We start from the raw sequence: 11,589 nt of genomic DNA, 5'->3' as shown, positions 1-11,589 counted from the left end.
ACATCCCATTTCTGGGAAAAGAAAAGTCAAAGAACCGCAGTGGTCCACATTCCCAGCACAGATGCTGGCACCCACAGGGGATGCCGTCAGCCTTCACAGGCCCTGAGCCCAGTATACGGAGCTGCCTGGAATCCATGCAAATACATTGTTTCAGAAAGGGAATTCCATTGGATCCTACTCACACCCCAAGAAACATGCTGCTGTGGCACAGCACCATTTTAACAGCCTAGCCCCCACCAGATTATATCCTGCCTTGGGGTCCAATAAGCCCCTGCAGTCTACATCCCTGGGGCCCCCAAGAACATCTTCCCACATCCATCCAGAAGGTTGCAGTATCACAATCACCCAGCAGTGCAGTCAGGTCCCCAGTACTCTGACCCATGAAGTGTCTTATATCCCAGGGAACAGGCAGTGTAGCGCACACCAGGGAGGCTGTCCCCGGGAAAAAGGGAGCTGAAGCTCCCAGAACCTGGGAGCCATCTTCCCAACACCAATGCCACCAACAGAACCTTGCCCCTCTCAGCAGGGCAACTGCACGCCTGTGTGTACCTGCAGGAGGCCTGAGGACCAGTGTGTCCATATGTGCCATCCAAGAACCTAAAGAGAGGCCTGCTCCACCCACTGTCACCAGTGTTCTCAGGTGCCATCTTTCCCTCATGCCACTACTGGTGCCTATATGCTCTCTAGGGCAGCCTGAGCACTGGCCCACCCCATCCAACAGCACTGGTGCCCATGCACACAATCCCAAGGCCTGAACAGGCCCGCCCCACCTACTACCACCAGTGCCTACCGAAGTGCATCACCTAAAGGGCTAGAAACTGGCCCATTCATCCTGCCACAGCTACTGCCAACAGCTGTGATTGCCACCTGAGGGTCCAGTGTTTAGCCCACTGCTGCTACTGCCACTGCCAGCACCAAAAATACTGCCTCGGGGCTTGAGGACCAGCCCACCTGGGCCCCCCCACTACCAGCACTTACGCCAGCTAGGGTCCTGAGGTCTAGCATGCCCAGCCCATCGCCAACACAGCTAAAGCCTGCCCATGCCACCAAAAGGCCCAGGGACTGGCCCCTCTGGCATCCCTGTCCCCAGAAAAGCCTCACAACAGCCTCAACTAACAATGGCAGCTTAAGCCACTGAGGACTCACAGACACCAGTGACATTGGTTACAGCTGAAGAAATCATTGAGCCTATACAACTGTGCTCACCAAAATCAAAGCCAAAACATCCTAATCACAACCAAAACTACAGATACGCCTACAAAAAAGTCTTTCCTTATGAAAGCCAATCCATAAAATTGGAAGAAGCAACTATTCCACTAGCTGAATAGATAATCAACATAAGGACACAAGAAACATGAAAAAGCAAGGAAACTTGATGCTGCCAAAGAGACACAATTCTCCAGTAACAGATTCAAAAGAAAAGGAAATCTATAAAAATGCCAGAAAAGGAATTCAAAATAATGATCTTAGGGAAACTCAGCAAGTTGCAAGAAAACACAGATAATACAAAGAAATTAGGAAAACAATTCATGATCTGAATAAGACATTCAACAGAGATAGATAAAGAAAAATAACCAAACAAATCCTGGAACTGAAAAATTCAATGAATAAAATTTAAAAATGCAACTGAGAGCTTCAAAAATACACTAGATGAAGCAAAACAAAGATTTTCTGAACTTGAAGACAGGTCTTTTGAAATAACCCAGTCAGACCAAACAAATATTTAAATTCTGAGTGTTTCAGGAAAGAGAAGGGAAAAGGCATAGAAAACCTATTTAGCAAATAATAGTCAAACATTTCTTAAGTCTTGCAAGAGATACAGACATCCAGATACAGGATGTTCAGTAATCCCAAAAAAGATTCAAACCAAAAAGGTCTTCTGCAAGGCACATTACAATCAAATTGTCAAGTCAAAGACAGAATTCTAAAAACAGCAAAAGGGAAGCATCAAGTCACTTATAAGAGACTTTCCTATTAAAAAAAAAAAAACAAAAAAAAACAAAAAAACAAAACCTTACAGGTCAGGGAAGAATGGAATAATATATATTACAGTGCTGAAATAAATTTTAAAAACTGCCAGCCAAGAATATTAAACTAAGTAAAGCTATCCTTCAAAATTGAAGGACAGATAAAGTCCTTCCCAGACAAGTAAAAACTGAGGGAAGGAGGACCCCAGGCCCTCAGAGGAGCCTCATAGTGCGGCATTATACAGAGCCTCTGAGGGAGCACCATCAAGTCACCTCTGGCATCCCAGGACAACTAGCAATTGCACCCAAGGCAGGAGGAGCAACAGGAGGGCTGCCAAGGTCCAGTTGGAGGCTCAGGTCATGGCCACCCAGGAAATGGAACATGGAGAAAAGGATCCAGAAACTGATGAGCACAGGGAAAGAAAACCTTTTGCAGAAACAGATGAGGAAGACAAGGGGGTTGATATAGAGAAGCTACAACTAATTGCAGCTGCCATTAAACAGGGTCTTGCTGCAAAAATAAAAAGGCTTCAAAAGTATACAAAAGCTTGCATCAAAACCAAGAACATAACTGAATGATATTTTGAAAATATAAAAGGCAGAAATGTAATTATAGATATTCTATGCAGTTGCTGACTTTGCTTCAAGAATACAACACAGACATGTAGAAGACTGAGGAGAGAAGGAAAACTAAAATATTTCAAGAGCAACAAAAGAGGTGGCAACAAGTTAGCATTGTTAGGAGAGAGCAAATGAAAGAGATTAAGCTGCTATATGAGCAACTCATGAAGAGTATCATGAAAGAACTCTTTCAGTGAAGAAAGTCAAATTGCCAAGCTCCAAGATAAAATTGTGTCAGAGACACTGCAGCAAGAGTTGGCACTTATTCGTAACTTGAGCTACACTAAACCACATGACAGTGTTTTGATATTCCTGTATAAATCAGTATATTTCTTCTATCATTAGTCTGTTAAATGCCAGACCTCATTTCTGTGATCTGTTGAATGAATCCTAGATAGTTTGGTGAGAAAGCAGCAATTGCACAGTTATATACACAGTCAGTTAAATTTTAACATTAATGATAATTTAGTTTAAAAAAAAAAAAACTAGCCGGGTGCGGTGGCTCACACCTGTAATCCCAGCACTTTGGGAGGCTGAGGTGGGCAGATCACAAGGTCCGAGGTGGGTGGATCATGAGATCAGGAGCTCGAGACCATCCGGGGAACACAGTGAAACCCCGTCTCTACTAAAGATACAAAAAATTAGCCATCCAAGCTGCATAGCAAGGGTCATATGTAATCCTGGGTCATGAACCTGTCACAGTTTGATTAGCTGCTTTTGTTCTGCCTCTGTATCTTTGCTTCGCGCCACTGTAAGCTTGTTTCAAGCTAGCCCAACCCCTTTTAGAAGTGGGTATAAAAGTCAAGTGCTGTCTTTGTTCTGGGCCCAGTTTTTGCATGTTAATCAGCTGGGTCTGAGTGCACTCGATAAAAATCCTCCTGTCTCACCCCCATGGTCTCTCTAGTCCTCCTTCATTCCCACCATAATACCACCCTGAACGTGCCCAATCTCATCTGATCTTCAAATAGACTGGATGGTATCTACCATCACGAAAACACACAAAGTCTTAAAACTCACTAGTAGAGCAGAAACACAAATGAGAAAAAGGAATCAAACATTATGAGTATTTAAAAAAAACCCACCAAATTGTAAACAATACAAAAGAAGATAGGTGAAATGCCGTCTCTACTAAAAATACAAAAATTAGCTGGGTGTGGTGGTGGGCACCTGTAATCCCAGCTACTTGGGAGGCTCAGGCAGGAGAATCGCTTGAACTTGGGAGGTGGAGGCTGCAGTGAGCCGAGATCCCGCTACTGCACTCCAGCCTGAAGACAGAGCAAGACTCTGTCTCAAAAGAAAAAAAGAAAAAAAAAAAAGGAAAAATATATATATAAGACAATCAGAAAACAATTAAAAGCACAGGATTAAGTCCTCACCTATCAATAAAAACCTTGAATGTAAATAATTTAAATTCTCCAATTAAAATACATAGACTGGCTGAATGGATTTTAAAAAAACAAGATTCAACTATATGTTACCCATAACAAACTCATTTCACATGTAAAAACACATATAGACTGAAAGTGAACAGACGGAAAAAAATATTCCATGCAAATTGAAAACAAAAATGTGCAGGAATAGCAATACTTATACAAAATAGACTAAGTAAGAAAACATAAAAAGGGACAAAGAAGATCATTACATAATGATAAAAGGATCAATACAGCAAAAGGATGCGACAATTTTAAATGTATATGCACCCAATACCAAAGCACTCACATATATAAACAAACACTATTAGAGCTAAAGAGAGAGGCAGATCCTAATACAAAAAAAAGCTGGGGATTTTAATGCCTCACTTTCAGTATTGGGCAGATCATCTTGACAGAAACATCAGACTTAATCTGCATTATAGACCAAATGGACCTAACAGACATTTACAGAACCTTTCTTCCAACAGCTGAATATACATTCTTCTCATCAGCACATGGACCATTCTCCAGCATAGACCATGTTAGACCACAAAACAAGTCTCAATAAATTTTTAAAAATCTAAATCATATCAAGTACCTTCTCAGACCACAATGGAAGAAAAGTAGAAATCAATAACGAGAAACTTTGGAAACTACAAATCCATGGAAATCTAACAACTGGCCAGGTATAGTGGCTCACGCCTGTAATCCCAACACTTTGGGAGGCCAAGGAAGTTAGGAGTTCAGGACCAGCCTGGCCAACATGGCAAAACCCTGTCTCTACTAAAAATACAAAAATTAGCCAGGCATGGTGGTGTGCCTATAATCCCAGCTACTCAGGAAGCTGAAGTGGGAGAACTGCTTGAACCTGGAAGGCAGAGGCGGCAGTGAGCCGAGATCACACCACTGCATGCCAGCCTCAGCAACAAGAGCGAGACCCCATCTCAAAAAAAAAAAAAAAAACTAACAACCAATGTGGAACACATGCAAATGTACATGTGGATGTGGACAAAGAACCACATGGCTAAGCCATAAAAAAAAAACAATAAAACACGAAACTCAGGCAAAAAACTCCACCATCAGAGTAGAATGCTATAACTTCCATTCAGCCCTTCAATCCCACCTTCATTGGCTGGACTGGTTTTCACAGCATCTCTCTTGCCTGAGACATCACAGCATCTCTAAGTGTATCCAAGACCTTCTGGTAGGTCTCCAGAACGTCCTGGGCAGTGGGTCTTTCTGAGGGAGTCTGGCTCTTGCATGCTTTGTGAATATCAAACAAATGGAATCGGACCATATCACTCCCTTCAATGTGCCCCAGAAGGAAACTGGAGATGTCTGGGATCTTCCAAATGTCAATCTTCTCGTCATATGAGGGCATGAGATCATCACGGAAAGGCATGTCTTCTCCGTAGGGCCACAGTTGCTCTGGAGCCACAAAATCCCCATGCAGCTCCCTGTGGCCGCACTTCACCAGTGTCCCAGAGCTGTGGTTCACCAGGGGTAAGGCATCCAAGTCATTTGCCAAAATGCTGAAGTTGCTTGTCAGCAGATACTGGGACAGTGTCTTGGGCAGGTCATTGGAGTCACACATGACCCGTGTGCCCATGGGGCTGTGGTGCAGGTAATTAATGATGCTCACATAGTCCATGGCCAGCTGCAGCCTGTGCTGCCACGTGTTCACATTTTGGTACTTTGAAAGGTTTAGTGTTTCTTCCAGGTTACTCAAGGAACCTAGAGGGTGATATTCAGTAAGAATAGTGTTGTCATCCTCACAATAGCCAAGCAGCGTGACAACATGTGCGCCTTGTAGAGATTTCAGCATCTGCAGTCCATGGAGGAAATCATCTTTCATCTCCAGGCTGGTAAGCCGTGAGAGAGCAACTTTGTGCTCCTTCCACTCAGACAGAAAGACCTGCAACAAAGCCACAGAGAACATCAGGCCTGAACTCTCACCTAATTTAGTGACCAAAGAACAACGAATATCTTTTAAGTGGCAGGTGTTCTGCAGAAGATACAGAAATTAACAAGGTGCAGACCCCATCGCAGAGTTGCTCTCCGTCTAGTGATGAAGATAGACTGAAGAGCAAACACAGCATTCAGCAAGGCAAGTGCCACATTAGTGTGTGGAACCTCAGGACAGGAAGCGATTGCCTCTGGGCAGGAAGCGATTGCCTCTGGGCAGGACACTGACAGCTGCTGCAGAGGGTGCTGGAAGGCTTCTGGAAGCTGGTCTCATAGAAGGAGGGGGACTTCCAGATTCTATGTGGGGCAGGGGAGTGCTGGCTCAGGAGGAAAGACTCCATATAATTTCATGGCAGGGAGGAGTGGCAAAGTAGACTGCCAGTTCCAATGGACCACCGCACAGTGGGTGGGGAAGAAGAGAAGGCAGGGGAGTGGACTGGAAAAGTGGGTAAGTGTGGAGACCCTGAAAAGCCTACATGACGGCGTGAAGCCCTGCCCATCACATGTAACAATGTTACTCATTAATTTTAAAAGGTGGCACAGTAAATCATAAATAGGAATATTTATATGTAAGGAAAACATTTTTACATGTTCTGTGGTTTGGTGTTACTTCAGCTGTAAAGGCAGGAGCTGAAATGCTACACAAACACGAGACCTTCTCATAGAGTCCACAGCAAACAGAAGAGCAAGTGCACATTTCTGCCTTGGATTTCCACCTTTCATTTGCTTGCAGGAAACACGGTAATTAAAGAAAGAACCTCTGATCTTTTGCTTAAATCCCAAGAGAAGGCAGAAGATTACAAAAGAGAAAGCAGGTTCAGGACTCAGGAGATTCCTGCCCCAGGCTCGTTCTACAAGCAGTGTGTCATGTCATCGTTCAAATAAAGGTTATGGTTTCCAAAGCAGTTTTGATGCATTATTTATCAAGAGACTCTAACATCTAAATCTAAAATCTAAGGCAATAATCAGAAATAGGTAAGAAGTTCCAGGAATAAAAATTTGGCATTATTTATAAAAGCATAAACTGAAACTTATCAAAAGATGGGAGCAGTATGATCAACATAGTAAGAACCCATCTCTACAAAACATTTTTTAGAAACTAGCAGGGTAGGCCAGGCGTGGTGGCTCACACTTGTAATCCCAACACTTTGGGAGGTCAAGGCAGGTGGATCACCTGAGGTTAGGAGTTCAAGACCAGCCTGACCAACATGGAGAAACCCCATCTCTACTAAAAATACACAATTAGCCAGGCGTAGTGGTGCATGCCTGTAATCCCAGTGACCTGGGAGGCTGAAGCAGGAGAATCACTTGAACGCAGGAGGCAGAGGTTGCCGTGAGCCAAGATCACGCCACTGTGCTCTAGCTTGGGCAACAAGAATGAAACTCTGTCTCAAAAAAAAAAAAAAAAAAAGAAGAAGAAATTAAGAAACTAGCAGGGCGTAATGGAGCGTACGCATAGCCCCGGCTACTCAGGGGAGGCTGAGGTAGGAGGATCATTCGAGTCAAGGTGTTTGATCACATCACTGCACAGCTGGGTGACATAGTGAAAACTTATCTCAAAAAAAAAAAAACTATATATATATATAATATGGTCACCAAAATGTATATATTTATAGAGTTATAACAGATAAAAGTAATGGTACGGCTGGGTGTGGTGGCTCACACCTATAATCCCAGCACTTTGGGAGGCCAAGGCAGGCAGATCACCTGAGGTCAAGAATTGGAGACCAGCCTAGCCAACATGGCGAAACTCCACCTCTACTAAAAATACAAAATTAGCCGGGCATGGTGCTGCATGCCTGTAATCCCAGCTACTCAGGAGGCTGAGGCAGAAGAGTAGCTTGAACCCAGGAGGTGGAGGTTGTGGAGATCCAAGATCGCACCATTGCACTCCAGCCTGGGCGAACAACAGTGAAATTCCACCGTCTCAAAAAAAAAAAAAAAAAAAGCAATGTTACAAATGAGAAATATATAAAACCGTTTGTATAATACGTTTGTATAATATTGTTCCAACTGCATAAAATGAGACAAATTTAAATTACAGATTTAATTTAAACAAATTTAAATTAAATTTTATGGAAATCAAAGGAAATATGCTAATGCCTTAGCTGTCTTTATGTGGTAAGATTCTGGGTGATTTTTTTTCCTTCATATCTTTTGGTATTTTCCAAGATGAATATACATTACTTTTACAACTTAAATTTTTTAACTCAAAAATATATAAAATTTCAGAAAAATTGGCGTTGGGAATTTAAAAAAAAAAAAGAAAAAGAAATATTATATAAAATGGAGGTGGACCCAAGGACCATGAAGATCTTTTCTGGATCTAAGAAGGGAGGTTCATTATGGAAAAATGCAGATAACTTTGATTGGCTCATAACATTCAAACGAGAACTCTTTCAAGACTCTCTAATCCTCAAATTTGAGAAATTTCACTAAGGATAATAATTTCTATTAAAAAGTCATTTTTTGGCCAGACGTGGTGGCTCACACCTGTAATCCCAGCACTTTGGGAGGCCAAGGCAAGTGGATCACAAGGTCAGGAGATCGAGACCAGCCTGGCCACATGGTGAAACCCCATCTCTACTAAAAACACAAACAAATCAGCTGGGCGTGGTGGCACGCACCTACAGTCCCAGCTACTCGGGAGGCTGAGGCAGGAGAATCGCTTGCACCCAGGAGGCAGAGGCTGCAGTGAGCCAAGATTGCGCCACTGCACTCCAGTCTGGTGACAGAGTGAGACTTCATCTCAAAAAAAAAAAAAAAAAAAAAAAAAAAAGCTATTTTTCACTCTGGCTGCTAGATGCACTAAAAATTTTCTAAATTTTAAGGACTGGATAAGGCCACATTCTAAAAGTTCACGGTTTTTTAATTTTCATATTGAACACATGCTCTCCAAAGATTTGCATCCCACTGAATCTGATAATTGGCTCTAATACAAACAACTGAGGTTTTATTCAGATCCATGGCTTCCTTACACCCACCAACACTGGCAATGGCTTTGGTTTTCTAGGTCCATTTTTCACCTAAAAACGATGCTGGCTTTTGGGAAGCTGCTGCTACACATTCAACAGTAAGTGGGGGGCCGGGCGCAGTGGCTCACGCTTGTAATTCCAGCACTTTGGGAGGCCAAGGTGGGTGGATCACGAGGTCAGGAGATCGAGACCATCCTGACTAACATGGTGAAACCCCGTCTCCACTAAAAATACAAAAATTAGCCAGGCATGGTGGCGGGCACCTGTAGTCCCAGCCACTCGGGAGGCTGAGGCAGGAGAATGGCGTGAACCCGGGAGGCGGAGCTTGCAGTGACCTGAGATTGCACCACTGCACTCCAGCCTGGGCAACAGAGCAAGACTCTGTCTCAAAAAAAAAAAAAAAGTAATAAGTCGGGGAGGCTCAGCCACAGGCCCCAGGACTCCTGAGCCCTCATTTATGTCTAATTCATTTTTGTTTCAGATACATGAAGATTATTAAATATTATTATGAAATACCATTAGTCTTTGAGATCACACACAAATATTTGAATCCTCTAATATAAAAAATTTGCTAGTCATGGACTGTTTAAGAATCATTTCTCACAACCTCTAATTTAGTTGCTTTTAATCATTTTCTCAAAGACTTTTATTTGGAAAGAATAGTTAATATACTTTACCTTTTTTATTATAAAATTAATCATGAACACTTTTCTTGGTAAAAACTCAAATACAGAGGATAGGGAGGATGTCTCTCTGCCCCCAGTTTTACTTCCCAACCCAAAAGAAACCTGGTGACTGGCTGTTATCCTCCCGTAAGTTTTTCTATACCTTTATATGTATTAGTGTACACCTGTAAAACAGCATTTGGGTTTGCTGTTATACTAATGGTGTTATAATATACATACATCGCAGCTTAATTTTTTCATTTAACTGCGCCTCAGAAATCCTTTCCATATATACATGTAGATCTAGGCCATTCTGTTTAAAGCTGAGTAATGTTTCATAGTATGGGCATAATACCTATGCTAGTGTACTTCCAGTAAGGTTTTACAGATAATATTTCCTTTTTTCTTTAAAAGTAAAGTATAATATAATAAAAATACAAAGAATTTGGAATAGATGCTGTCAAAATGGATTGGATTCCTTCTTAGATTATTATGTAGCTATAATTTTGCATAGGCCTTTAATAAGATCTTATATGATCTATTTCTAAAGACCTGGACATTTAAGTTAGTCCCTTTTCTAATGACAATGCTACAGTGTCCAGCCTTATATTTACATGTCTATGCATATGTGCAAATATTTTATAAGCTAGGTAAGTAGACAGATTACCAAATGAGAATATCTATTGCTATCATTACCCTCCAAAGCCTGTGCCAGCATGTACTTTCACCAGCACTGCATGAGAGAATCTTAAGAATACACCCTTAGTCACACCAGATATTACCACTGTGTAATTTGTGCCAATCAATGGATGAAAAATACCTTACTGTTCTAATTTGTATTTCCCTGATTACTAAGGAGGCTAGGCATCTGTCATGTTTTTAGGCATTTCTGTTTTTCTGCTGTCAAAAGTCTGTTTACTGTCCTTTATCCAATTTTCTATAGGTTGTCTGCCTTGTGCTTATTAATATTACTGGGAGCTCTTTATATACACTTGACCCTTGAACAACAGGGGTTTGAAATGTGCAGTTCCACTTACATACAAATTTTCTTCTGCCTTTACCACCCCTTGGATACCAAGACCAACCTCTCCCTTTCCTCCTCCTCCTCCTTGGACTACTCACTGTGAAAAAAAGCATGGATAAAGACCTTCGTGATGGATGATGGATCCACTTCCACTTAATGAACAGTAAATGTATTTAATGAACAGTAAATGTATTTTTTCTTATGATTTTTCTTAATAACATTTCTCTTACTTTAAGAATACAGTATATAATATATAAAGTACAGTTAACCAACTATTTATGGTAGGCTTTTAGTTAAGTTTTTAAGGAATCAAACAGTATAAGTAGATTTCTTATTGTGTGAAGGGTCAGTGCCCCTAATCTCCACATTGTTCAAGGGTCAAGATCCTTTATTATAAATGTAAAAGACAAGATCCAGAAAATAATTAGGCCAGACACAGTGGCTCACATCTGTAATCCTAGCACTTTGGGAGGCTGAGGCAGGAGGACTACTTGAGCCCAAAGTTCAAGACCAGCCTGGGCAACATAACAAGACCTCAACTCTTTAAAAAAATTTGTTTTAATTAGCCAGGCATGGTGGCACATGCCTGTGGTCCCAGTTACTCAAGAGGCTGAGGTGGGAGGATTGCTTGAGTTTAGGTTGCAATAAGCTATGATCGCACCACTGCACTCCAGACTGGGCAAAAGAGAGAGAGACTGTCTTTAAAAAAGAAAAAGAAAATAATTAACTTAGTTAATGTGGTCTTACAATAATTTAACTGCTATGTAGTCAAATGTGTCTTCATTGTGTCAATAAACAAATCCCTACCACCATGAAATTTACATACTAGTGCAGGAAGCAAACAATGAATAAAATAAATAGGAAATGTATAAAGTATATTGGAAAGAGAAATGCACTTTAGAGAAAAATTAAGCAGGGATGGTTTGCAATTTTAAACAGGGTTGAAGGAGTTCTCACTGG

The 11,589-nt window shown here is 41.6% G+C and overlaps 1 protein-coding gene across 5 annotated transcripts in view; it reads right to left on the bottom strand.

Annotated features, from left to right (window-relative positions):
* POMK (protein O-mannose kinase) overlaps positions 1 to 11,589 on the bottom strand; it is a 45,046-nt gene that overhangs the window by 7,451 nt on the left and 26,006 nt on the right. For all 5 annotated transcript variants that reach the window (XM_037983519.2, XM_037983517.2, XM_037983518.2 and 2 more), the window contains one exon: positions 5,124 to 5,915. In XM_037983519.2, the coding sequence (XP_037839447.1) occupies positions 5,145 to 5,915 (771 nt within the window). In that variant the 3' untranslated portion in view covers positions 5,124 to 5,144. The remainder of the gene's footprint in view (positions 1 to 5,123; positions 5,916 to 11,589) is intronic.

The sequence above is a fragment of the Chlorocebus sabaeus genome, chromosome 8, assembly GCF_047675955.1.
Source record: "Chlorocebus sabaeus isolate Y175 chromosome 8, mChlSab1.0.hap1, whole genome shotgun sequence".
NCBI lineage: Eukaryota > Metazoa > Chordata > Mammalia > Primates > Cercopithecidae > Chlorocebus > Chlorocebus sabaeus.
Note: the sequence above shows the minus strand (reverse complement) of the source record. Positions and strands in the feature narration are given on the sequence as shown.